The following is a 27,000-nucleotide window of genomic DNA, read 5'->3' on the forward strand; positions in this document are numbered from 1 at the left end:
TCTTTTCTGTCAGTTCAAACAGTTCAGGTAAATATAATAAATCCCACAGCACTCATTTAAAGAACAAGGTGATTTTCTTTTCCAGAAAAGTATTCTTTCCTAACATTTGTTTAGCCTCATATTTGCTGTTAGTAGATTCCACCTGTGCACAAAATGACATCAATGCTTTCCAAATGTAGCAGTCAACTGAAGGATGTCCTTTATCATATTTTTGGAAGATTGTTCACTCTAACAAAAACGTTTAAAGAAAGAAGAGAAGCCAAGAATGAAAAGGAGACCTGGCATTATGACAGATTTTCTGGATTTCCATTTGGTTAATTTTACAATACATAGCAAAAGATTAGAGAGGAAATTTTGGAGAATGAAGACAAGGAATCAGTATCTCAATTCAAAGAGCAGTAAATTATTGCAGTTGAATTTTACCATTAACAACCTGTGTCACAGGTGACCACAAACTTAACTTGATCAACCAAGTGACTGCAGTAATTGATTGATCACCTGCTTTCTTGGCATATATCACGCATAAACGGGAGTTGAGTATATATACACCGGACTAGGCATGCCTAGGCATCACCTTGATGAAGATGGTGGAGTTTGTCATCAAAATGTTGATTAAAATCAACACTTGGACATGGCTGGAAGTCCGAGAAGAGTTTACGTATGATTGACCTTCGACTTCCCAAGGGCCTGTCTACTATGCAAAAGGTACGAGTCTGGAATGAAGGAATTCTGGTCCAACAATACTCGAAAAGTTCCCTCACCATTCGAGAATGCCTGGTATGTCAAGAAGGCCTGGTATGGAAACACCAACGCCCTTGAATGGAAAATCCTATGGAAAATAGTGGATATGGCCCAGTCCATCAAGAGTAAATTCCTCCCACCACTGATCACATCTACACAGGAAAGCAGCATCTATCATCAAGGAACCCCATCATCCAAGTCAAGCTCACTTCTCGCTGCTGCCATCAGGAAGGTGGTACAGGACCCTCAGGACTCGCACCACTAGGTTCAGAACTTATTACCCCTCAACCATCAGGCTCTTGAACCAGTAGGGATAACTTCACTCAACTTTACTTGCCCCATCACTGAACTGTTTCCACAACATATGGCAAACACGAGGAAATCTGCAAATGCTGGAATTTCAAGCAACACACATAAAAATTGCTGGTGAACGCAGCAGGCCAGGCAGCATCTGTAGGAAGAGGTACAGTTGACGTTTCGGGCCGAGACCCTTCGTCAGGACTAACTGAAAGAGATAGTAAGAGATCTGAAAGTGGGAGGGGGAGAGGGGAGATCCAAAATGATAGGAGAAGACAGGAGGGGGAAGGGATGGAGCTAAGAGCTGGAAAATTGATTGGCAAAAGGGATATGAGAGGATCATGGGACGAGAGGCCTAGGGAGAAAGAAAGGGGGAGGGGGGGAAGCCCAGAGGATGGGCAAGGGGTATACTGAGAGGGACAGAGGGAGGAAAAGGAGAGAGAGATAGAGATAGATAGATAGATAGATAGATAGATAGATAGATAGATAGATAGAGAGAGAGAGAGAGAGAGAGAGAGAGAGAGAGAGAGAGAGAGAGAGAGAGAAAATAAATAAATAAATGGATAACTAACAGATGGGGTACGAAGGGGAGGTGGGGCATTAACGAAAGTTAGAGAAGTCAATGTTCATGCCATCAGGCTGGAGGCTACCCAGACGGAATACAAGGTGTTGTTCCTCCAACCTGAATGTGGCTTTATCTTGACAGTGGAGGAGGCCGTGGATAGACATATCAGAATGGGAATGGGACGTGCAATTAAAATGTGTGGCCACTGGGAGATCCTGCTTTCTCTGGCGGACAGAGCGTAGGTGTTCAGCAAAATGGTCTGCCAGACTGTGTCAGGTCTCGACAATATATAGAAGGCCACATTGGGAGCACCGGACGCAGTATATCACCCCAGCCGACTCACAGGTGAAGTGTCGCCTCACCTGGAAGGACTGTCTGGGACCCTGAATGGTGGTGAGGGAGGAAGTGTAAGGGCATGTGTAGCACTTGTTCCGCTTACAAGGATAAGTGCCAGGAGGGAGATCGGTGGGAAGGGATGGGGGGGTACAAATGGACAAGGGAGTTGTGAAGGGAGTGATCCCTGCAAAAAGCAGAAAAGTGGGGGGAGGAAAAGATGTGCGTAGTGGTGGGATCCCGTTGGAGGTGGCAGAAGTTACGGAGAATAATATGTTGGACCCAGAGGCTGGTGGGGTGGCAGGTGAGGACAAGGGGAACCCTATTCTTAGTAGGGTGGCGGGAGTATGGGGTGAGAGCAGATGTTGATGGTGGAGGAAGGGAAGCCCCTTTCTTTAAAAAAAGAAGACATCTCCTTTGTCCTGGAATGAAAACCCTCAACCTGAGAGCAGATGCGGCGGAGACAGAGGAATTACGAGAAGGGGATGGCATTTTTGCAAGAGACAGGGTGAGAAGAGGAATAGTCCAGGTAGCTGTGAGAGTCCGTAGACTTACAGTAGACATCAGTAGATAAGCTGTCTTCGGAGATAGAGACAGAAAGATCAAGAAAAGGGAGGGAGGTGTCAGAAATGGATCAGGTAAACTTGAGGGCAGGGTAAAAGTTGGAGGCAAAGTTAATGAAGTCAACGAGCTCAGCATGTGTGCAGGAAGCAGCGCCAATGCAGTCATCGATGTAGTGAAGAAAAAGTGGGGGACAGATATCAGTATAGTTTTGGAACATGGATTGCTCTGCAAAGCCAACGAAAAGGTAGGCATAGCTGGGACCCATACGGGTGCCCATGGCTACACCTTTAGTTTGGAGGAAGTGGGAGGAGCCAAACCAGTTCCCCTCTACCGCCACTCTGCTCCATCTAGCAGAATTAGTCCTTACTCTTAATAATTTCTCCTTTGGCTCCCTTTAATTTTGAACTTTGAAGCTTGACTGTTAACCTATTCGCTGTTACATTCATCCGTACTTTTCTCCTGTAATGGTGTTTCAATGCATGGATTGCAGTAGCTTAAAATGGTTCACTGCCCGCTTCTCAAAGACAATTGCAAATGATTGTAATACAATTCCAACCTCCTGCAAAAAATTCCTTTCTTCAATATAGCAATGAAGATGATCACATCAAAGTTATTTAATTTGCTTATTTAAGTAAATAAGTGACATACTTATTTTGCCAAAACATATTTGCCATTTTGAAATAAACTGCATTTTTAAGCAAAAAGTATCAATTTATTGAGCAGAAGTGGAATAATTTTAATTATGTGGGATGTACAGTGGAAAGCTAGAGATAAGAGTTTGCTTTTATACTAATGATGACGAAAAGTTCTTGTGCTTATATGGCATCAAAACCACTTGGAAGGTGGGAAGTTTCTTGGACAGGATCATCTTTTCAGGTTTGATGACTTGTTACAAAGTAGAACCTTTTTCCCATTTTCAATATCCTGATTCCGATCCTCATTGTCTTTCTATCTGTGTTTCCTGCTGGTCTTTATGAAATCAGATGTCCAAATAGCCAAGTTTTTCCTCCTGAGTAGCAATTATATCACGTTATGAAAGTAAAAGACTTTTTCTATTACAAGATTGAAGAAAATATTCAATGTAAGCAGATTCAATTAGGCTAATTTGAGTACACAGAAACCCTTTTAAAAACGGGAATGTGCAATGGTATCTTTTATTTGTCTTACCTTTCTCTTTCTTTTCTATGGAGGAATGAATGGGCTGTATCATATAAAGGGGAATCAGATATCAATTCTGGGATTACCTGATATGCGTCTGTACTGCAAGGATTGTGCTCCAAAACTTTTCATCAGACCGCCACCCTCCAATCTTTGTTCAGTACAAAATCCCACGAAAAAATTAGTTTAATCAATGAATTTCCTTCTCCTTATTTTTAATAGAAAAAAGTTGGAAACAACAATGCAAAGTTGAATAGCTTACCTGCATTTTAACAGCAATTACTACTGAAGTAAGTTCCTTATCCAACTCCTTTACGACAACCAACTTCTTTAGCGTTAAACTGCATAATCTGGAAAACATACATAGGATTCTCTCAGGAAATATACGTGCACTGAAGCAAAACTCATTAGAACCTTAGGCAGACACTGCGTCACGTGCGCTCAGTTCAACTTCCATCATGAACAACTCCACCAAATAATAGGAATGACTGGAAGTCTAATAATCCTAATCTTAAAATGAGAGGGGAATAATTTAAGGTGATTGGAGTAAAGTATTGGGGGGGGGGGGGAAGGAGATGTCAGAGGTAGACATTTTTTTCCCACCTAGAGAGTGGTGACTATGTGGAACATGGTGCTGGGGTGGTAGTAGAGGTAAATACATTAGGGTAATTTAAAAGAAGCTTAGATAGGCACATGAATAAAAGAAAAACAGAGGGCTACAGTATGTGGGAGAGAGGGATTTTAGAGTTGTTAAAAGGTCAGCACAGCATTGTGGGCCAAAAGGTCTGTGCCATTCCTTGTTGAATGGCCAAGGAAAGCAATGGCAGACAGAAGATTTGCCAAAATGGAAAAAAATCACTCTTTACTCCTACCAAGTAATCTTGAGTTCCATTCTGTTGAAGACTGAGAATGATGATTGCAATACAAAAGTTATCATCCCATTAAACATATAACAACTGAATGTTTGATTAATTTTTTGTATGACGTAAGGGTACACAGCTGCTAGGAAATGGAAGGTACCTCACACAGGTGGGACTGGGAAGAACTGGTCATTGTTAGGTTGCTGTTTATCTAGCAACATGGTTAAAGCTCTGTAATATAGGTGAAAGAAATGAGCATTTCATTTTTCCAGACCCTGCTTCTTATTAGCATATTGACTAATGATGAAAAATGCTCAGATCATAAGACCGTAAGACACAAAAGCACAATTAGGCCATTTGACCCACCAAGTCTGCTCCACCATTTCACCATGACTAATACATTTCCCTCTCAGCCCCATTTTCTTGCCTTCTCCCCATAACCTTTCACACCCTGATTAAGCACACCACAGCCATTTAAATGGTACAGAAAGAGAGGGAAAAAATACAAAAAGGAAACCTTATGTGGAGTGAGAGGAAGGATTTGTCTGATGTGAGAGATTTTATACAGTGGTGCTAGAAAGTTTGTGAACCCTGAAGAATTTTCTCTTTTTGCATAAATATGATCTTCACGTAAGACCTAAAACTAGATAATGAAAACCCAATTAAATATTAACACAACCAACATTATACTTGTTTAATTATTTGAGAAAAATGATCCTATATCACATGTATTTTTTGGAAAAAGTATGTGAACCTCTGGGGTAATGCCTTCTACAAAAGCTATTTGGAGTCAAGTGTTCAATCAATGAGATGAGATTGGAGGTGTGGGTTGTAGAGGTGCCCTGCCCTATTAAAAAGACACCCAAAGTCAGGTTATTGACAGAGCCTGCTCTCCTCAAGAAAGGTCTGTTTATGTGCACCATGCCTCGATCAAAACAACTTTCAGAGGAACTTAGAAGAAGAATTGTAGAGATGCATGAAGCTGGAAAAGAGCTGAGTGTTCATCAGTCACAGTCAGAGAAATTGTCTACAAATGGAGGAAACTCAGTATTGTTGCTAATCTCCCTAGGAGTGGGCATCCTGCAAAGATCACACTAAGAGTACAATGTGCAATGCTGGAGGAGGTGAGAAAGAACCCACCGGTAACAGCAAAAGACCTGCATAAATCTCTAGAACTTGCTAAAGTTTCTGTTCATGTGTCCACCACTGAAAAACACTGAACAAGAATGGTGTTCATGGAAGAACACCACAGCAGAAACCACTGCATGTCTCAAGTTTGCAAAGAACCACCGGGACGTTCTAAAATGCTTCTGGGGCAATGTTCTGTGGACAGATGAGACAAAAGTTGCACTTTTTGCCATAAATGCATATTGCTATGTTTGGAGGAAAAAGGGCACTGCACACCAACACAAAAACCTCATCCCAACTGTGAAGCATGGGGGTAGGAGCATCATGTTTTTGGGCTGCTTTGCTGCCTCAGGGTCTGGACAGTTTGCAATCGTTGAGGGAGCAATGTTTCCAAAATTGTATCAAGACATTTTACAGGAGAATATCAGGGTAGCAGTCCATCACCTGAAGCTTAATAGAAGTTAGATGATGCAACAAGACAATGATCCAAAACACAAAAGTAAATCAACAACAAAATGGTTTAAAAAGAAGAAAATTTGTTGGTTGGAATGGCTGAGTCAAAGTCCTGACCTTAATCCTATAGAAATGTTCTGGAAGGACCTGAAGCAAGGAGTTCATGCAAAGAAGCCCACCAACATCCCACAGTTGAAGCAGTTTTGTAAGGAAAAATGGTCTAAAATTCATCCAAGCCGGTGTGCAGGACTGATCAACAGTTACCAGAAATGTTTGGTTGAAGTTATTGCTGTACAAGGGAGTCACACCAGTTACTGAAAGCAAAGGTTCACATACTTTTTCCAACAAGTACATGTAATATTGGATCATTTTTCTCAATAAATAAATGAATGAGTATAATATTTTTGTATTATTTATTTAATTGGGTTCTCTTTATCTAGTTTTACGACTTACATGAAGATCTGATCACATTTTAGGTCATATTTATGCAGAAATAGAGAAAATTCTACAGAGTTCGCAAACATTCTAGCACAACTGTAAGTCCTTCAGCTATTACGTCACAGGTTCATAAATGCCGAAGTGTACCTGTGGAGAGCCAAAGCCATCGTAGGTTCGTAAGTGTTCTCTGGAGTCAAGCCCACACCTGATGGAGAAGAAGAATAAAAGGCTTGGGCTGAGCAGGCATCTCAATTACTGGATGAATGGCAGTGCTCAGATAATATGAATTAATCGAGACCGGTAGAGAGTTTAGAGGGTCCAGTGGCTGATATAGTGAGGTTCCTAAAGGCAGAAAACCCATGTTAGCTAACTACATGCAAGCCCTAGAAGATGCTTTTGGCACTGCTGAAAGTTCAGTTGATCTTATGAAGAAGTTCCAGCACAGATTCCAGGAGGAAGGAGAGAAGCCGTCTGCCTACCTTTTCAGGTTAGAGAAGCTGCTGCATTGTTTGTGCCACAAAAGGGGCATTCAAGTGTCTGAGAGAAATTGCTTAAGGGTAGAACAAGTTGTGAAGGGCGCACTGTCACATGATATGATTGCTCTACGTATTCAAGTGACCCGCAAAATGCGTCCTCCTCCATCTTTTACTGAGTTACTCAGAGAAATTAGAGAGGAGGAAAATATGATTGAGGAGTGGAATGTTTCCAAAAGCCAAGTAATGTCTTCAGTGGTAGCCTCTGTTGCTAAGGTGACCCCTGCTGCCTTTTGAGGAATGAGGTGAAAAACCTTCGAGCTGAGCTGACTTGGTGAATGTCTGCTCATGTTTCAGCTAAACGTGACACATCCATTGGAAAACCCGAACTACCTGTAGGACTTACTAAGCAGAGGAATACTGCTGTAAAGGGTCTTTTGATTAGAGAGCTGACTGGTATTTTTTGTTACAACTGTGGAGAAGACGGACATTTCTAGCGAAACTGTGAGGAATAGGAAAATCTTCAAAAAGTAAGTCAGTGGTTAAAGAGAGAAGAAAAGAAGCAAAACTACGAAGGAACCCAGTAAAGGAGTAGGCTGGCCTCTTGGAGAGAATACATTCCAATCAGTGTATCAAGGGAAATACTAAAGTGCATAAGACTATGCGGGAAGGTTTAGAGGGACCCAGCTCTAATGTATCCATACAGATTGAAGGTATTTATGCTAGAGGCATACTTGACACAGGTTCTCAAGTTACTTTACTTTACAGATCCTTTTACAACTGGTATTTGATGCATTTACCATTGACGCCACTCAGTGCCTTTGAGATTTGGGGGCTTAGTGATGATGATTACCCGTACGATGGTTACTTGTCGTTGAAACTGGAATTTTCAGAAGCAGATGTTAGAGTAGCTGAGACTATTGATATGCCAGTGTTGATCAGCCCAGATCCAGCTGAAAAAAGTGAAGCTACCGTTCTTGTGGAAACAAATACTCCTATTGTGAGAATGCTCCTGGGAGCATGTAAGGAGAAAAATGGAGAGAATTTTTTTGAAAACTTTGTCCATTCACCCAGTGTTCAGAGCTGCTTTTGAGAAGGTGCAAGTTCCTCCTAAGCAGAAAAATTAGCACAGATGAGGAACTGAGTGATACACTCATTTTAAACCTTTCATGTTACGTCCTGGGGAAGTAGCTAGAGTGACAGAGGACACCCCTTTCTGAGAGAGGCCTCACCGGTTAGCACCAGCAGAGGTTGAAGATGTTTGGCAGCACCTGCTTAAACTGAGGTAAGCTGAGTTCAGTCAGGGGGCAAGAGGAACTGAGTTGCTGGAAGGTACGAGTGATAGACAGGGGGAAACATCCCCAAGTAAAAAGGAACAGCCACATGGAGTGCCAGAGGCTAAAAAAGTTGAAAATGAGACAAGAAGGTATCAGAGAGACAGGAGACCACCAGCTAAACTGGCATATGATGCACCTGGGAAACAGTATCATGTCATTCCCAATGGTGAGATATATTACTTCTATTTACAAATGGATTGTGGGTCCTGAGATCACAAAATTCATTTGAATACTATGATATTAATAATGGTTTGATAAGTTCCAAAGGCTTACAAAAGTCATGAGGGCATGACTATTTTTGGTGGAGGGAGAATGTTATGCCCTGGTTAAGATTTCTACTACTATGCTGTAAGGTATTTTTTATTTTTATTTTTGCAGTTTTCTGCAAAAGCAGTGTGTCTTGTTAGAAAGAGCGTTTTGGCTTCGGCTAAAGAAAAGAAGTCATTTTGTCCCACTTAGGAATGATGTGTCAGCCACTTGGGTTTGTCTTGGTACCATTTACCCAGTGGGTTGCAATGGAAGGTTCGAGAGAACTGGGCAGGATCCGATTTCTGAAGGACAGTAATCTGGTTTGGGGTCTTTTGGCAAAAGCTGGGAGCAAGACACAAGGGAAGATGCTCATAGAATGCCACTTGAAGCAGAGACCCTGTTGTAAGAAGTAACTTGTGCAGATGAAAAGCAGCCAGTGAGTGAGTGTGCCAGCGAAGGAGTGGAGCTTTGAGGCTTTGACTCCAGAGGCTTCGCCGAGAAAAGGCAGAGGACAAGCTTGCTCACAGTTAGTCTTTAAAATGCCTCCTGAGATGGTGATGTGCCTCTCATGTGAGATGTGGCAGTCTTGGGGGAACGCCCCTCCCCCGCTGAGTCACATCTGCCAGAAGTGCATACGGCTGGGCGATCTGGAAGACTGTGTAAGGAATCTGGAGCAGCAGCTGGATGACCTTCGACTCATAAGTGAGAATGAGGCAGTCATAGATGAGAGCTACAGGGAGGTAGTCACACCTAGGCTGTTGGAAGCAGGTTGTTGGGTGACAGTCAGAGGGGGGAAAGCAAAGGTGAGCAGACAGGTAGTGCAGAGCACCCCTGTAGTCATTCCCCTAAATAAAAAGCTGACCATCGTGGATACTGTTGGCGGGGACGACCGACCAGCTGTGAGCCACGGTGGCAGGGCCTCCAGCACTGAGTCTCACCCAGTGGTGCAGAAGGGTGGGATGGAGAAGAGGAGAGCTGTCGTCATTGGAGACTCTATAGTCAGGGGAGCAGACAGGAGATTTTGTGGACGTGAGAAGGACACCCACATGGTTTGTTGCCTCCTCGGTGCCAGGGTCCGGGATGTCTCTGACCAGGTGCACGACATCCTGGTACAAGAGGGAAAGCAACCAGAAGTCGTGATACATGTTGGGACCAACGACAGAGGCAGGAAGAGGGATGAGGTCCGGAAGTGTGAGTTTCAGGAACTTGGCAGAAGGCTGAAGAACAGGACCTCAAGGGTGGCGTTCTCAGGATTGCTGCCAGTGCTACGTGATAGTGATGGTAAGAATTGGAGGAGATGGCAGCTGAATCCGTGGCTGAGGAGTTGCTGCAGGAGGCAGGGTTTTAGATTTTTGGATCATTGGGATCTCTTCTGGGGAAGGTGGGACCTGTACAGATTGGATGGATTGCACTTGAACTCGAGGGGGACTAATATCCTTGCAGGTAGGTTTGCCAGCATGGTTCGGGAGGGTTTAAACTAATTTGCAAGGGGGATGGGACCCAGAGCGATAGAGCAGTGAAAGAAGTGCATGGAGTAAAGCCAGATCTAACATATAGATAGGTTTTGAGGAAAGAGAAGCAGAATAAACGGTGTGTACCTCAATGCAAGAAGCATCAGGAACAAAGGTGATGAACTGAGAGCTTGGATACATATATGGAATTATGATGTAGTGGACATTACAGAGACTTGGCTGGCACCAGGGCAGGAATGGATTCTCAATATTCCTGGATTTCAGTGCTTTAAAAGGGATAGAGAGGGCAGAAAAAGGGGAGGAGGGTTGGCATTACTGGTCAGGGATACTATTACAGCTACAGAAAGGGTGGGTAATGTAGCAGGATCCACCTTTGAGTCAATATGGGTGGAAGTCAGGAACAGGAAGGGAGCAGTTACACTATTGGAAGTATTCTATAGGCGCCCTGGTAGCAGCAGAGATACAGAGGAGCAGATTGGGAGGCAGATTTTGGAAAGGTGCAAAAATAACAGGGTTGTTATCATGGGTGACTTTAACTTCCCTAATACTGATTGGCACCTGATTAGTTCCAAAGGTTTAGATGGGCAGCAGAGTTTGTTAAGTGTGTCCAGGACGGATTCCTGTCGCAGTAGGTTGACAGGCTGACTGGGGGAATGTCATACTAGATCTAGTACTAGGTAACGAACCGGGTCAGGTCACAGATCTCTCAGTGGGTGAGCATCTGGGGGACAGTGACCACCGCTCCCTGGCCTTTAGCATTATCATGGAAAAGGATAGAATCAGAGAGGACAGGAAAATTTTTAATTGGGGAAGGGCAAATTATGAGGCTATAAGGCTAGAACTTGCGGGTGTGAATTGGGATGATGTTTTTGCAGCAAAATGTACTATGGACATGTGGTCGATGTTTACAGATCTCTTGCAGGATGTTAGGGATAAATTTGTCCCGGTGAGGAAGATAAAGAATGGTAGGGTGAAGGAACCATGGGTGACAAGTGAGGTGGAAAATCTAGTCAGGTGGAAGAAGGCAGCATACATGAGGCTTAGGAAGCAAGGATCAGATAGATCTATTGAGGAATATAGGGAAGCAAGAAAGGAGCTTAAGAAGGGGCTGAGAAGAGCAAGAAGGGGGCATGAGAAGGCCTTGGCGAGTAGGGTAAAAGAAAACCCCAAGGCATTCTTCAATTATGTGAAGAAAAAAAGGATGACAGGAGTGAAGGTAGGACCGATTAGAGATAAAGGTGGGAAGATGTGCCTGGAGGCTGTGGAAGTGAGCGAGGTCCTCAATGAATACTTCTCTTCGGTATTCACCAATGAGAGGGAACTTGATGATGGTGAGGATAATATGAGTGAGGTTGATGTTCTGGAGCATGTTGATATTAAGGGAGAGGAGGTGTTGGAGGTGTTAAAATATATTAGGACGGATGAGTCCCCAGGGCTGAATGAATATTCCCCAGGCTCCTCTGGCTAGGATCTTTATATCCTCGTTCTCCACGGAAATGGTACCGGAGGATCGGAGGGAGGCGAATGTTGTCCCCTTGTTCAAAAAAGGTAGTAGGGATAGTCCGGGTAATTATAGACCAGTGAGCCTTACATCTGTGGTGGGAAAGCTGTTGGAAAAGATTCTTAGAGGTAAGATCTATGGGGCATTTAGAGAATCATGGTCTGATCAGGGACAGTCAGCATGGCTTTGTGAAGGGCAGATCATGTCTAACAAGCCTGATAAGAGTTCTTTGACGAGGTGACCAGGCATATAGATGAGGGTAGTGCAGTGGATGTGATCTATATGGATTTTAGTAAGGCATTTGACAAGGTTCCACATGGTAGGCTTATTCAGAAAGTCAGAAGGCATGAGATCCAGGGAAGTTTGGCCAGGTGGATTCAGAATTGGCTTGCCTGCAGAAGGCAGAGGATCGTGGTGGAGGGAGTACATTCAGATTGGAGGATTATGACTAGTGGTGTCCCACAAGGATCGGTTCTGGAACCTCTACTTTTCGTGATTTTTATTAACGACCTGGATGTTGGGGTAGAAGGGTGGGTTGGCAAGTTTGCAGATGACTCAAAGGTTGGTGGTATTGTAGATAGTGTAGAGGATTGTCAAAGATTGCAGAGAGACACTGATAGGTTGCAGAAGTGGGCTCAGAAGTGGCAGATGGAGTTCAACCCGGAGAAGTGTGAGGTGGTACACTTTGGAAGGACAAACTCCAAGGCAGAGTACAAAGTAAATGGCAGGATACTTGGTAGTGTGGAGGAGCAGAGGGATCTGGGGGTACATGTCCACAGATCCCTGGAAGTTGCCTCACAGGTGGATAGAGTAGTTAAGAAAGCTTATGGGGTGTTAGCTTTCATAAGTCGAGGGATACAGTTTAAGAGTCGCCATGTAATGATGAGCTCTATAAAACTCTGGTTAGGCCACACTTGGAGTACTGTGTCCAGTTCTGGTCGCCTCACTATAGGAAGGATGTGGAAACATTGGAAAGGGTACAGAGGAGATTTACCCAGGATGCTGCCTGGTTTAGAGAGTATGCATTATGATCAGAGATTAAGGGAGCTAGGGCTTTACTCTTTGGAGAGAAGGAGGATGAGAGGAGACATGATAGAGGTGTACAGGATAATAAGAGGAATAGGTGGAGTGGATAGCCAATGCCTCTTCCCCAGGGCACCATTGCTCAATACAAGAGGACATGGCTTTAAGGTAAGGGGTGGGAAGTTCAAGGGGGATAGTAGAGGAAGGTTTTTTACTCAGAGAGTGGTTGGTGAGTGGAATGCACTGCCTGAGTCAGTGGTGGAGGCAGATACACTAGTGAAGTTTAAGAGACTGATAGACAGGTATATGGAGGAATTTAAGTTGGGAGCTTATATGGGAGGCAGGGTTTGAGGGTCAGCACAACATTGTGGGCCGAAGGGCCTGTACTGTGCTGTACTATTCTATGTTCTATGAATGGTTCCAAGGAGGAAGTGCCAATGCTCCTGATTAGCCAGTTCGTTTGAGATGGTCTTCGAGTGAAGTCTGAACTGTGGCAGGTGCCTTTCATGCAGAATGTGGGTTCAGAGCATGAGGAAGCTGATACACCCGACCACTCCAGAGATAAGCTCCAACAGTTATGTGCACATTTAGACTGCTTTTCTTTTTCTTTCCTTTTTCTGTTAACTGTTTGTTAAAGTTGACATATTGGTAAATACATTTCCTTTGCAATTTTATGCCAGTGTACGATCTGTTATTTTTCTGGCAAACGATATCTTTACATGGGGCAGTATCTACACAGCATTCACTACAATCAATGTTCCTTAATTGGAACATCCGAACTTTCCTCCTTGGTTGAACATAAATCGTTCTGACCCTAGACGTGTGTTGCTCATGGAAGGTGACCTTCTCACTGCTCAGTCACGTGCCTGTTAGCAGAGATTGCTAATGAGACAAGTTTGTATAAAACCCCTGGTGATAGCGTTACAATACTATTGGTGCAAGTGTCTGAGAATGCACCCACAACACAGCTAACAAGAGGCAAAATATTGTCCACGCAGCTTCAATGAACCATGAATTCTGGTACTCAGGAAAGAGAGCTGGGTATGTGCGTAGAGCACGCACACAGCTTCTCCCCCAAGAGTCACATTTTAAATGCATGAACAGTGCAGTGTATTGTTTGAACCTTTAAATTATTAACAATTCACAATTAAAAAGTAGATATTATTATTTAAAATATGCTATGATCATTCATTGTCAACTTTACAAAATTTAACAGACATAAAATGTATTTGCAGTTTAGTGAGAGGGTTAGGTTTTAATGGAACACAGGAGGAGAGCAATGCAAAATAAAAAAGAGAGATAAAGAGCTGTGCTATTAAAGTAGCCAGTGAACAAGAGACCTTCAAATAATTTTAAGACTGTTGGATGTTAGATGAACGGTTATGTCCAAGGGAAAAGAATAATTCAGAAACAATTGAGACTTTGGGGTGTAGGAACTAACAAATAATGAGCTTTGGGATTGTAGGTGAAAACAGTTTAGTGAGAAACATGGGCAATACACTTTTGTATGAACTCAGGTTCAGAGGGTGGCAGATGGAGGGCAGGTCAGCTGTAAACAGTTTGAGTATATTATGCACTCTTGACTTATACTATCAAGGATTTATACTGCTCATAGTGTTTTAAAAAAAAACCCTGGATTCATCACTTTCCTATAAATTTGTGCTTTTTTAAAAAGAATTAGTAAGGACAAGTGGTGATAGAGAGGTAAAATATGTAAAATAACTACTCCTCAAATTTCAGTTTGTCCACTTGTTTTTATGTAATACTGCTATGCTGTAAACAAAATCATTTGAGAAACTAAGAAAAAATACAAGATTACAAGAACTGCAGCTGCAGTGAAAACAGGATAAAGATGCCAATAGGTTCCACTTAAACAGTGTCATAAAATTCAAAAAGACCCTATTGTCACAAAACAATAGCACTCCTCACCAAACAAGCATGAAGGATATTGTCATCCGCTGATGTTGAATGGTACCACGTGCTGGTCACAGCAACACAATGAATGCTTCTCCACTTTGTGCAACAGAAAGGCATTCATACAGTGACAGTGAACACAGCTCAACAGTGACTCAGTGTGTCATTCAATCAAACACAAATAATAGGCTGGCTTTGAAAATCTACCCAAGAGACCCAGTGTTGCACTTTGGAAAAGAAGGGAGAATAAAGATATTCTTGTTACAAATGCTTTCTTTAATTTGGACAACTAATTGGACCAGCAATTTATTCTTGTTGGCCATGCTACAAAATACCTGCAATTGTGTTTTAAAATGTATTTCTAAAACAATCCATTATCTATCGTCTCACGTGGGAAATCTTCTTTGCCAAATGTGCATGATCAAAGACCATGGAATTAACAGAGGTGTTATTTCAAATGCACAATACCATTGCCCACAGCTCAAATCAGCCTACATTGTTGCCAGTTGTGAAGAACTCCCCATCCTACCAGGTCACTAACCATCAGCTTCACTGTCCAAATTATCATTTGAAGACTATTTCTGCAAACAAAAATGGGAAAGGATAAGGAAACACTCAATGAGGAGAGGTGAGAAAGATAACATAACTAGAAAGGACAATCCACAAAGGCTCTGCTTGAAGTCAAGATGAGCTTGAGACTTGATATTCATGACATCACTAAGACTTCTTCTTTGCCCAACTCCAATCCTATCTCAGCCCATTTGCTGCCAAAAGGTTCATTTACATTTGTGTTCCCTATTTCAATGAACTCCTGGTCATCTCCTTAGATGTACTCCTGGTAAACTTGAGATTATCCAAAACGTTCTGCTCGCTGCTGCCATCAGAAAGAAGGTACAGGAGCTTTAGGACATGCACCATCAGATTCAGGAACAATCAGTACCCCTCAACCACCCAGGCTCTTGAACCAGAGGAAGTAACTTCACTCAATTTCACTCACCCCATCACTGAACTGTTCCCACAACCTATGGACTCACTTTCAAGGGCTCTTCATCTCATTTGCTCAACAATTATTGCTTATTTATTTACTTATTTTCTCTTGCTTTGTATTTGCACCATTGTTGTCTTTTGCACTTTGGTTGTTATGTCCTATTCAGGGCAAACTTTCATTAATACTGCTGTGCATCTTTTATTTACTGGGATTACGGTAGCATATTGATAATAAATTTACTTTTAATTTCGAGCTCTTAGTTTAGCTTTCATACCCTAATTTGCACCAATAAACCTGAGCTTGCTCCTGACTGAGCAATCCCTGGATTTTAAAATCCCTATGTAATCATACATTCCTCACACTCTATCCTCTAACCCTAAAAGCATCTCAGATAACAGAATTCCTCAAAATCTGGGTTTAATCAAAAAATCTAAGTAAAATCACACTGGCAGATATACTTCAGGTGCCAATTCCTTTGGAATCCCTTCCATAATCTCCCTACCTATTCACCCTCCTCCTCCTCCTTTTTGACTGAACTTTTTAGTTCTCTATCCTGGTATTCCCACCTCTGGCTTCCTGTGAGGCAACTTGGAATTATTCTCTTTGTTAAAAAGGTATACCCGGATAAGTCACATTCTTTTGTACTAACTCCATCAAAGTCCCCAAAATTTGAGCTTTTGCTGCTCAGAAGAACTTCCCAGATTCTGCAAACTTCCCACAATTAACTCCTTAATGCCAGATACTATTCTGGCAAACTTTCTGTATACTCCAACGTCATAATATCCATTCCGAAATGTGACACCCAGCATCAAACAGCGTACAGCAGCTAAGCCCTAACTAGTGATTGATTCTAAAGCTTCATTGCCTCTGTATTGAATTCCCCTATTTACAAAGTGAAGTAACCCATGTATTTTTTAAAATGAAACAATTTATTACTACATCAAAGAATTAATGTACATTATCATCTCCCCTCATCATCACATCCCTCTACTCTCAGCTGTGTTACAGAATGTTATACATTTACATTGTACTACCTTTTTAACACATTTGTCTGCTCTGCTAACTCACATCCATGTTCTATCAGATGCTCAAAGCTTAAAGTAAATTTATTACCAAAGTAAGTAAACGTCACCATAATACCAACAAGATTCATTTTCGGGAACACAACGGAATCAGTGAAAAACTACAAAGACGGGCAAACAATCAATGGGTAAAAGACAGCCAGTGCATTTACGAAAAATAATGATAATAATAAATATATAATAAATAATATTGAGAACATGAGTTGTACAGTCCTTGAAAGTAAGTCCATAGGTTGTGGAATCAGTTTAGCATTGACAGTCCACACGTTAAGTAAGAATAAATAAGTGGCAACAATGCTATTAGAAATTCTTGCCTGTAGCCTCAAAACAGCGTACGAGGTTCAGAAATGACTTCACGTTGTCCTGTACAAGCATGAGCTAAGTTCAGTAGTAAACACAACATAGAGTCGAGCAGCCGTGACAACACTACGCCCAGTTTCTATGCCAACAAGCAGCGAAGTCGTGACCCACAGACCTACTATTCAAAATGTAAAGTATCCAGTCTAGGCTGCGTCACACTTCCAATGAACATTTTCCAGTCATCAACTGCAGCAGAACCTGACCGAAAACAGCACGTATCATCATCTCTCCTTCTCAGTATCATTCTTGTTTTAAATGAATGTCCATGACACCCTGCACCAACATATCAATACAGACTTGCATGCTAATTTAACTTAAAAGATGAAAATAAGAAATCATTGTTTGTAGTCATAGTTTCACCACAAGTGAGAGCCAAGTAAAAATGTTTGAATTAGCAGCAGATGCCATATTATACATTTAATGTAAAGCATTAAGGTATGATTGTAAAACCATGATTTATTCCTGATTTCAATGAAAATGTTTTCTAGAAAACTTTTAAGTAAATCCATGAAACTTGTTCAAGACAGCAATATAGAAGTGTTACAATATTCCAGAAATCAGAACTCACCTCCATTTTCAAACTTAAATGCTGCTATACCCTATTCTACTCTTGCCTTCATCTACATCATAATAGGTGCATTAAAAAAAAGCAAGCAGCAAGAAATCCCTGGGTCAGAGGAATTTGCAGCCATAATAAATGACTGGGTTGGGGCAGTGGGTAGCACTACACTGCCTGGAGTCTGCCTGGCTGAGATGCTGATGAGTAAACATTTACAGATGCAACTGAGCTAAGGACAGTCCAAATCTCCACTGTGTCATAACGGAGTATTAAATCAAAATCATGCAGCATTTGGGAAGTACTGGGAATCAGTGAATTTCTAATATAACAATGAAAACACTTAAAAGGCACATTATTGGCTGTAAACTGCTATAGAACATCTTAAAAACTGCAAAAGATGATATACTAATTTAAGATTGTTTCCTCACCTAGCAAAAAAGCTTTGGAATGGCACAAATTCCAGAGTTCCACACACATCAAATGCTCTTTACTGTGCATTTATTCTGAACTGGTTACTAACTTCTACTCAAATAGCTTTCAATGTACCTCCACCACCACACTTCGCCCAGAAATTCTACATTATCACCAATTTATGCATACTTGTTCAACATATAGAAACAAATCATAACCTTATGATAAAAATGATTCTACTAAACCCAGAATGAAAACTCATCTCAATTCAGATATTCAAAAAGCCGCAAGCCAAATTGGAATTGAGATTTCTAATTTCCTACTAAGTAATCATATTTGTAACGAGAAACAATACATAAGCCAACTAGAAATAAAATTATAGTCTACTCAAATGCATTTTGAACAGTTCCGTTTAAATTCATTGATCATATATCCTACTTTAGATTTGGGCCTGAATCTCTCAGATTTCTGTTGAATCATGTTTTATGTCCCAAATTTCTTTCAGAAACAAGCCAGCTGTTTTTTCTGATTTAGTTCCCCAACAGCACTCATCAAATAATTTCTCCTCCAATACCTACCTCCTGCTTAACATTTTCAACACAAACTTATTACGCCCATGTTAACTTACTTGATATGAAGACCAGCAAGGAAGGATGGGCTGTCTTCTTGAACCAATGTAGTCTTTGTGGTCTAAGTACTCAGATTTCAATGACTTTGATCCAATGAAACGAAGGTACAGTGCATCTAAGCCAGGAAGTTAGTGTGTTAAAGTCGTACAGAACAGAAACAAGCCCTTCCATCCACCTTTTTGCCTGTCCACATTAATCACATTTGTACACATCTGGACCATATTCTTTGAAGCCTTCCCTAATTAAGCATTTGTCAATGTATCTGATTCTAGCTCCTACTCTAACAGCACATTCCAGATATCAACCTGTGTTTTAAAAAAAACTTACCTTCCCCTTCTGATCCCCTATAGAACTCTCTCAGTCTCACCTTAAACCTGTACCTTATGTTTGGTATTCCCACTATCTACCCCATCTCTGCTTTTCATAATCTCCTATCAGGTCACCCATGGCCTCCTTCACTGTAGGGAAAACAAGCCCAGCCTTATGCAATTGCTCCCAATAACTAAATATTTCAATCCAGGCAACATCCTGGTGAATCCCCTCTGTACTCCCCACACAATCTCATCCTTTCTTTAGTGTGATGATCAGAAGTACTTTGTAAAGTTGCTACATAACATCGCAACTCTCATATCCTATGCCTTATGTCCTGTTGCCATATGCCCTCTTAACAAACCTTTATGGCTTGCGTTTCCAAATGCATTGCAGCTTGGATTAGAACAAAAGGGTAGCTACTCCACATATCTGTTGTACTTATTCTTCAGTAGCTGAGGGTCAATATTGTGAAATATCCTGATAAAGAAACATAAGTTAATTGCTGCAGTGCATCTGGCAGATATGGATCAATGTAGAATATTTGTGGCACTGAAGACAATTCAAATCAAGCTTTTTCAGATGGGTTAATAATGGCAGTTTGGGTGGTGGGGTGCAGATACGTCTCTACCAAAGGAGGTGTAAGGTGCTTCTTCCCTCCACTAGCCTGTAGGTTACCCGTGGGTAAGGTGCAGCACCTGCTTAGCCGCCCCCCCCATTCAGGGTCAGCACAACATTGTGGGCCGAAGGGCCTGTAATGTGCTGTAAATTTCTATGTTCTATGTAAGACCTGGTTATGTGACCACTGGCGCCAGGCAGACAATTTCTGAAGAGTATTGATAATGGCTGGGGTCACCTGTCTTGTAAAGACAATGTCTAGAAAAAGGCAATGGTAACCACTTTGGTCGAAATATTTGCCAAGAACAATCATAGTCATAGAAAGATCATGATTGCCCATGTCATACAACACAACACATAACAAATGAACAAATAATAGCAGGGTTTATGGAGAGGAATAATGATGGCAAAAGCTGTTAAAAATATCAGTAAAGACTACTAGTTCATTGGAAATGATATTAAGAAAGTGGGTCAACATCAGAGAAATCTTCAGGTTATTCACTTGCTCCCAATCTGTGTGCTACAATTTGCCATGCAACTCAACAAATCTGGTTTCAGATCGTTTTGAGACACTATAGGCTTTACTTTATTTTAGTAGGTCTTAATCCATTTGTCTCAACAGAGTCTTCCTCAATTCTGCATCTCCAATTGCACATGAAATCTTGTCAAAGATCAACAGGTCCACGAGACTTCCGAAGTAACAATTTACATACACCATCTTACACAAGATTCTTAAGTATACAATAAAATATCTTTGCGTTCACCCACAGTCTCCTGAAAACTTGCAATAATACAATGAACAAATTCATGTAGTGTTGCTGTAATTGTAAAAGCGTTTGAGATTCTCTTCCAAAATCTTATTGGTTGATTTGCTTATTCAGTATACCTCTCGCCTCTGTCTGACAGATACAAATAAATCCTCAATTTTGTTCTCAACTCAATTAAGCTGAGTTTATAACTATGAGTACAAGTTTAGGTCAGGCATAAGTACAATGAAAACTAAAATTAGAAGAGCCACATTACCATAACATTAAAACCTGAGCTGACAATGACCAGCTGTACTTACCCCAGCTCAGGAACTTCTTTCAATTTCCACAAAATCAGCATAAATATAACAAATAAGCTGTTTAATTTCTGGAGTGCATCAGATTAAATACTAATCAAAAATGGAAGATGTGGCAATAGGATACTAATCATTCTGACTTGCATGAAAAAATGAGGCCAGTCAGCACAGCAGGAGCTGACGTGAACCCAAATCAGAATATACAGTTGAAGTCAGAAGTTTACATACACCTTAGCCAAATAAATTCAGTTTTTCACAATTCTTGACATTAAGCCCAGAAAACATTCCCTGTCTGAGGTCAGTTAGGATCACTACCCTGTAATTTATTTTAAGAATGTGAAATGTCGGAATAATAGTAGAGAGAATGATTTATTTCAGCTTTTATTTCTTTCATCACTTTCCCAGTGGGTCAGAAGTTTACATACACTTTGTTAGTATTTGGTAGCATTGCCTTTAAATTGTTTAACTTGGGTCAAACGTTTTGGATAGCCTTCCACAAGCTTCTCACAGTAAGTTGCTGGAATTTTGTTCCATTCCTCCAGATGCAACTGGTGTAACCGAGTCAGGTTTGTAGGCCTCCTTGATCGCACATGCCCTTTCAGTTCTGCCCACAAATCTTCTATCGGATTGTGGTCAGAAAATGATGTCGAGTCTGGTTCATCCTTGGGAGCAATTTCCAAACGACTGAAGGTACCACATTCATCTGTACAAACAATAATACACAAGCTTAAACACCATGGGACCACGCAGTTGTCATAGCGCTCAGGAAGGAGACGCATTCTGTCTCCTACAGATGAACGTACTTTGGCATAAAAAGTGCATATCAATCCCAGAAAAACAGCAAAGGATCTTGTGAAGATGCTGGAAGAAACAGGTAGGCAAGTATCTATATCCACAGTAAAACAAGTCCTATATCGACATAACCTAAAAGGCTGCTCAGCAAGGAAGAAGCCACTGCTGCAAAACTGCCATAAAAAGAAGCCAGACTTCAGTTTGCAAGTGCACATGGGGACAAAGATCTTACTTTTTGGAGAAATGTCCTCTGGTCTGATGAAACAAAAATTGAACTATTTGGCCATAATGACCATCATTACGTTTGGAGGAAAAAGGGTGAGGCTTGCAAGCCGAAGAACACCATCCCAACCGTGAAGCATGGGGGTGGTAGCATCATGTTGTGGGGGTGCTTTGATGCAGAACGGACTGGTGCACTTCACAAAATAGATGGCATCATGAGGAAGGAAAATTATGTGGATATATTGAAGCAACATCTCAAGACATCAGCCAGGAAGTTAAAGCTCGGTCACAAATGGGTCTTCCAAATGGACAATGAACCCAAGCATACTTCCAAAGTTGTGGCAAAATTGCTTAAGGACAACAAAGTCAAGGTATTGGAGTGGCCATCACAAAGCCCTGACTTCAAACTGATAGAAAATTTGTGGGCAGAACTGAAAAAGTGTGTGCGAGCAAGGAGGCCTACAAACCTGACTCAGTTACACCAGTTCCAGCTGGAGGAATGGAACAAAATTCCAGCAACTTACTGTGAGAAGCTTGTGGAAGGCTACCCAAAACGTTTGACCCAAGTTAAACAATTTAAAGGCAATGCTACCAAATACTAACAAAGTGTATGTAAACTTCTGACCCACTGGGAAAGTGATGAAAGAAATAAAAGCTGAAATAAATCATTCTCTCTACTATTATTCTGACATTTCACACTCTTAAAATAAAGTACAGGGTAGTGATCCTAACTGACCAAAGACAGGGAATGTTTTCTCAGATAAAATGCCAGGAATTGTTAAAAACTGAGTTTAAATGTATTTGGCTAAGGTGTATGTAAACTTCTGACTTCAACGGTATACCTACCTTGAGTTCAACACATCCATGGTAACTGAAAATCAAAACGAAAACTGCAGATGTTGATAATCTGAAATTAAAGTAGAAAATGCTGGAAAATACTCAGCAAATCTGGCAACATCCATGGGAAAAAGAGTCAACAGTTTGGGTCAGTAATTCTTTTTTAGAACTGAAAAAGAGATGCAGGCTAGGAGAGAAGGTGGGGAGGGTTGTTCTGCATGTCAGTGATAGGACACGTTTAGAGAGCAATTTATATTTTTTTTAAATTACAGACACTAGAAATTTTAAATAAATGGTCAGATCAAGTTGCTAAACTTGAACTGAATACAAGGAGAAAATCCTCCTTTCATTGCTTACAGGTATATGACAAGTTACTTGAATGTTGATGTATGATAACTACATATGTATGGAGTCTTTTTTATGTACAGGATGTTATAATGATGTCAGAAGAAATGAATGTTCACAGTAAAGAATGAGGTGTGAATCAAACACCCTTCTTTCTTCTGGATAGTGTGGAGATGGTCTACCATGGGACTCTTGACTTGTGCATTGTAGATTGTGGAAAGGCTTTAGGGTGTTAGCTCGTCTATGATTGTTCTTATAGTGTATCATTTATATGGATGTTCCAGCTGGGGTTCTGGTCCATGGTGACCCCTAAGATTTTGTAATGGGCTTCACACTGGTAATGTCACAGCAGGTCAAGGATAGGTAGCTGGGCTCCCTCTAAAAAAGGATCAAGCAAGTTGAGGAAGTGTCCTTTCTTCCAAAACAATCTCAAGTGAAAGATAAAACTGTCATCCAAAACTGCACACAGAAGAAATTTATGAATAAGAACATTTTAATTATCTTACATTTATTTTTGAAACCCATGAGCTCACTACATAAACTGGTAATTTGGTACAATACAGCTTTAAAAAAACAAATAACCTGGAAACTTATAATACCTATTTTCAACACTACCCTTTATAGCCTGATATTATAGTTGGCCTACTCATCCACCCGCTCAAATCCAAATGATTCATTAATTGTTATTTCAGCCTCAAGGTTACCGCAACTTACTTGAATGTAAAGTTACCTATGAATTAATGTAAAAATTACATGGCCAGGTGATTGATTGCTTGTGAATTAATCTCTGTTATTTAATATCATGTATTGAGATGGTGCACGGAACAGGCCCTTCGAGACATGCCGCACAACAATCCCCCAGTTTAATCCTGGCCTAGTCACAGGAGAATTTACAATGACCAACTAACCGACCAACCGGTACGTCTTTGGACTGTGGGAGGAAACCGGAGCACCCGGATGTCCATCACTTTGAAACAGTCCTTGAATCATCTACTCATAATTTCACTCCATTTACCCATGATCTTAACTACAGGTCTGTGCAGAATAGAAATGGCTCAACCTATCCATGGCAATCACAATGCCTATCTAATCTAAGTCCATTTGCCCACATTAGGCCCATATTTTTCAACTCCTTTCCTATCCAAGTACTAGTCTAAATGTTCTTTAAACATTGTAATTGTATGTAAATCTACCATTTTCTCAACTTGCTCCTCAGATGATCTTTAACTTTCTCCCTTCTAACCCTTAACCTATGCCCTCCAGTTACAGACTCCTTCCACCCTAGATTTTTCCTATTTACTCTATCTAGGCCCAACACTTTTATAAAAGTCTCTAAGATATTATTGCTGCATAATTTCATATTTTTTTATAATTCCCAGGATATGGCCTCTAATTGGCAATGCCACCCTAAACTGATCAGACAACAAGTTCGATTTAATAGAGTGTTTTATTTAATCACAATGGACTGTTGAGCCCCATTAATGTGGGACAAGTAGAATTTTCAGCGACTATAGCTTGAGTGGGGCCATCTTCCATCTCGGCAAATCTCTGACCAAAATCAGTTGGGTGCTTATGACAAAACCAAGGGGATGGAAATTTCACATAAGTAACCATAAGGGCTTGAACACAAAATATTTCTTTGTTGCAATTGGGTATTCCACCTCTGCATTACACTACCACCAGTTAAACCACTCAACACTACAGGGAGTTACTACAGTGTTCCACTTTCTGTCTAACATTTCTTACCATGATTACCAGACAAAGAATTGAATTGACAAGTTGAACCGCTAAAGAGATTATTCAAATTAACATTATGTGCATATTAATTTGGCTTTCTTGCACAAAGTCTCACTTAGTAATCTTTTGATAATTTGTTTAATAGGCACCAGAAGTAAAATATTTGCAGTTGAGACAAAACTCCATTTCTCATAACCTAACGCATTTCACCACAAAATGCACACATGCCTTCAAGCGCATATTACAAGCTCAAGATTCTGGAATAGAAACTGAATCTGGCCCTTAGAGTCAACAGTGAGAATGGTACCTACTGCATTACGGCTGATATTTAATTGTATGACAGATCTGCATTTCCGTTTCTGAACTAATCCTCGGTGCTTAGCTGGCATTTGCAGTGTCTAAAAGAAAGCCAAACAGCAGAGTAAGACCCTACAGATAATCCCTCATAGATCATCAGATGATCACCACATGGTGACTGACAGTGTTATAATCCTTTCTAATCCCCTCTCAATGTTGATAACATCAAGTCATTGTAATGAATCTAACTGCTCAGAATTGAGAAGTGAACTGTCATAATGCAGATCATTCAGGAACTTTATTGGAAACAAACAAAACAAGATGATTGCGGTTTAATTAGAGGGAAACTATCTGGTGCCTTCACACCTGATCACTGACCACTAATTCCTTCATGAAGGATCAAACAGCATGTGCAGGTGAAGGCATGTGTGCAAATGTTATATTGTGTTTAATCCGGATAAGTATTAAATTTGTCTACAATTGAGCATCCTCTTGATAAACAGTGACTATTTCACACATAAGTAATCTTAAGGGATAGGACTCACCAATCTGGACCAAATACACCACAGCAGAGTTGGCAGAATGCTGGTGATTAGGTCGGTATGTTTGAGAAAATTAATGTAGATAAAATCTCTCAATTATAAATGCATAACCAAGACTCCCAGATGAGAATGGCTGCAGAATGGGGTCTGTTTGCTGAAATAATACTCTCTTTCAAACGAAGTAGCACTATTGACATCTTTGGACAATATTGAGTTTTATCTCTCCAAAAGAGAAAAAAATGGACTATTAATGACTAATTTTACTCTGGGAACTGGAGGGCTCACATCAGATACACGTGTGCATCCTAGTGCCAACTTTCCAGTTTTGTTTCATTCCCAGACACAAATAACTGAGAAATTATATGGCATTTTTATGCCAAGAGGAATAGCACATCAATTCTGACTAAGATAACATCAATTCCACTTCCCATTCACACTCTGATATGTCCGTCCATCACCTCCTCTACTGTCGCAATGAGGTAGAAAGACTTAGTAGGTAAGAGAGCATCTATGGGCAGAAACAATTTCAGTCTGTTGATATTTTGTCTTGTTTTTAAATTTTCTCTTCATACTTACATCATCTGGTCTATTTTCTATGAATTATACAAAACTTTGATTTTTAAAAATTTTAAGTCTGTTGGAGCAGTCCAAAAGTACCACCAATTTTTGCTTGAACTCAATCTCCTTTCTTTAAAAAAGGTTTTTAAATCAAACTGGTTCTAGGTATTTTCACACACGCTTCCTTAGGGTGAAAGATTAATTGGTATTTTTGTCACTTTCATGGTCCTCACCAAAGAATATGGATGTTATGCCAAGGAAATTATGATGCAAATCCATACCCCATAGTTCAATCTTTTGGTATTCAAAATCTCCTTCATTGCCTCTTGTTTTATATGCAAATGCTCATTTCAGGATATGTCCATATTTCATACATGACTAAATCTGCAATAATGACCAGATATAACAGTAGCTTTGCTGATCAAAGTTGGTGAGCTAGAGTAGCTGAATTGACAAGTTTACATTGCATATGTGAATAATGGAATCAATTCAATTTGTACAAATCATTTCATCTTTTCCTCCGCACCTTATTAGAACCTACTGTAGTTTCTTGCCATTTCTAGAACATAGTTCACAGAAGCAAGACTCTCTCGTGCTATACTCTTGGACAGCTGTGTGTAGACGGAGCCTTTGACCTTGCCAGTAGCAATGTTGCACTACTCCCAAAGTGCTGACTTGTGCACTATTAAGGCATTACTGCAATATTACAGAATTATTCAATGGAAGACGTTCCATACCACAAACATGCAGACAGCAAGCAAATTGTGCAAGTATTCAAAATACTTAGGACATTTACCACCCATAAGACGCAAAGTATGAATTAACCCAAGAGCTTGTTTCAATGAAAAATAAAGAAGCAGTATTATAAACAACATAAACATTAATGGTGATACCTGGAAGAGCTTTGCTTTTATTTGTTCACTTATCCATTTATCTCCCTGCCATCACTGTAGTAACTCCTTAACTTCAGCTATAACCATTTTCATTTAGTGTTACTGGGCTATTCTTAAATTGATGTGCATAATGTTCCATGTAATATTTATGAAGGTTCTATCTATTAAACAGAGATCCTGCCTGAAGTGAAAATATTTGGAAGAACAGCCTAGGATTTCAACCCAATGCCTTAGCCAATATTTATCCTTCAA

At 40.7% G+C, this 27,000-nt stretch overlaps 1 protein-coding gene across 10 annotated transcripts in view; it reads right to left on the bottom strand.

Annotated features, from left to right (window-relative positions):
* Positions 1 to 27,000, bottom strand: part of pacs2 (phosphofurin acidic cluster sorting protein 2) — a 301,158-nt gene that overhangs the window by 137,184 nt on the left and 136,974 nt on the right. For all 10 annotated transcript variants that reach the window (XM_063052632.1, XM_063052615.1, XM_063052597.1 and 7 more), the window contains exon 2: positions 3,921 to 4,008. In XM_063052632.1, the coding sequence (XP_062908702.1) occupies positions 3,921 to 4,008 (88 nt within the window). The remainder of the gene's footprint in view (positions 1 to 3,920; positions 4,009 to 27,000) is intronic.

The sequence above is a fragment of the Mobula hypostoma genome, chromosome 1, assembly GCF_963921235.1.
Source record: "Mobula hypostoma chromosome 1, sMobHyp1.1, whole genome shotgun sequence".
Classification (NCBI taxonomy): Eukaryota; Metazoa; Chordata; class Chondrichthyes; order Myliobatiformes; family Myliobatidae; genus Mobula; species Mobula hypostoma.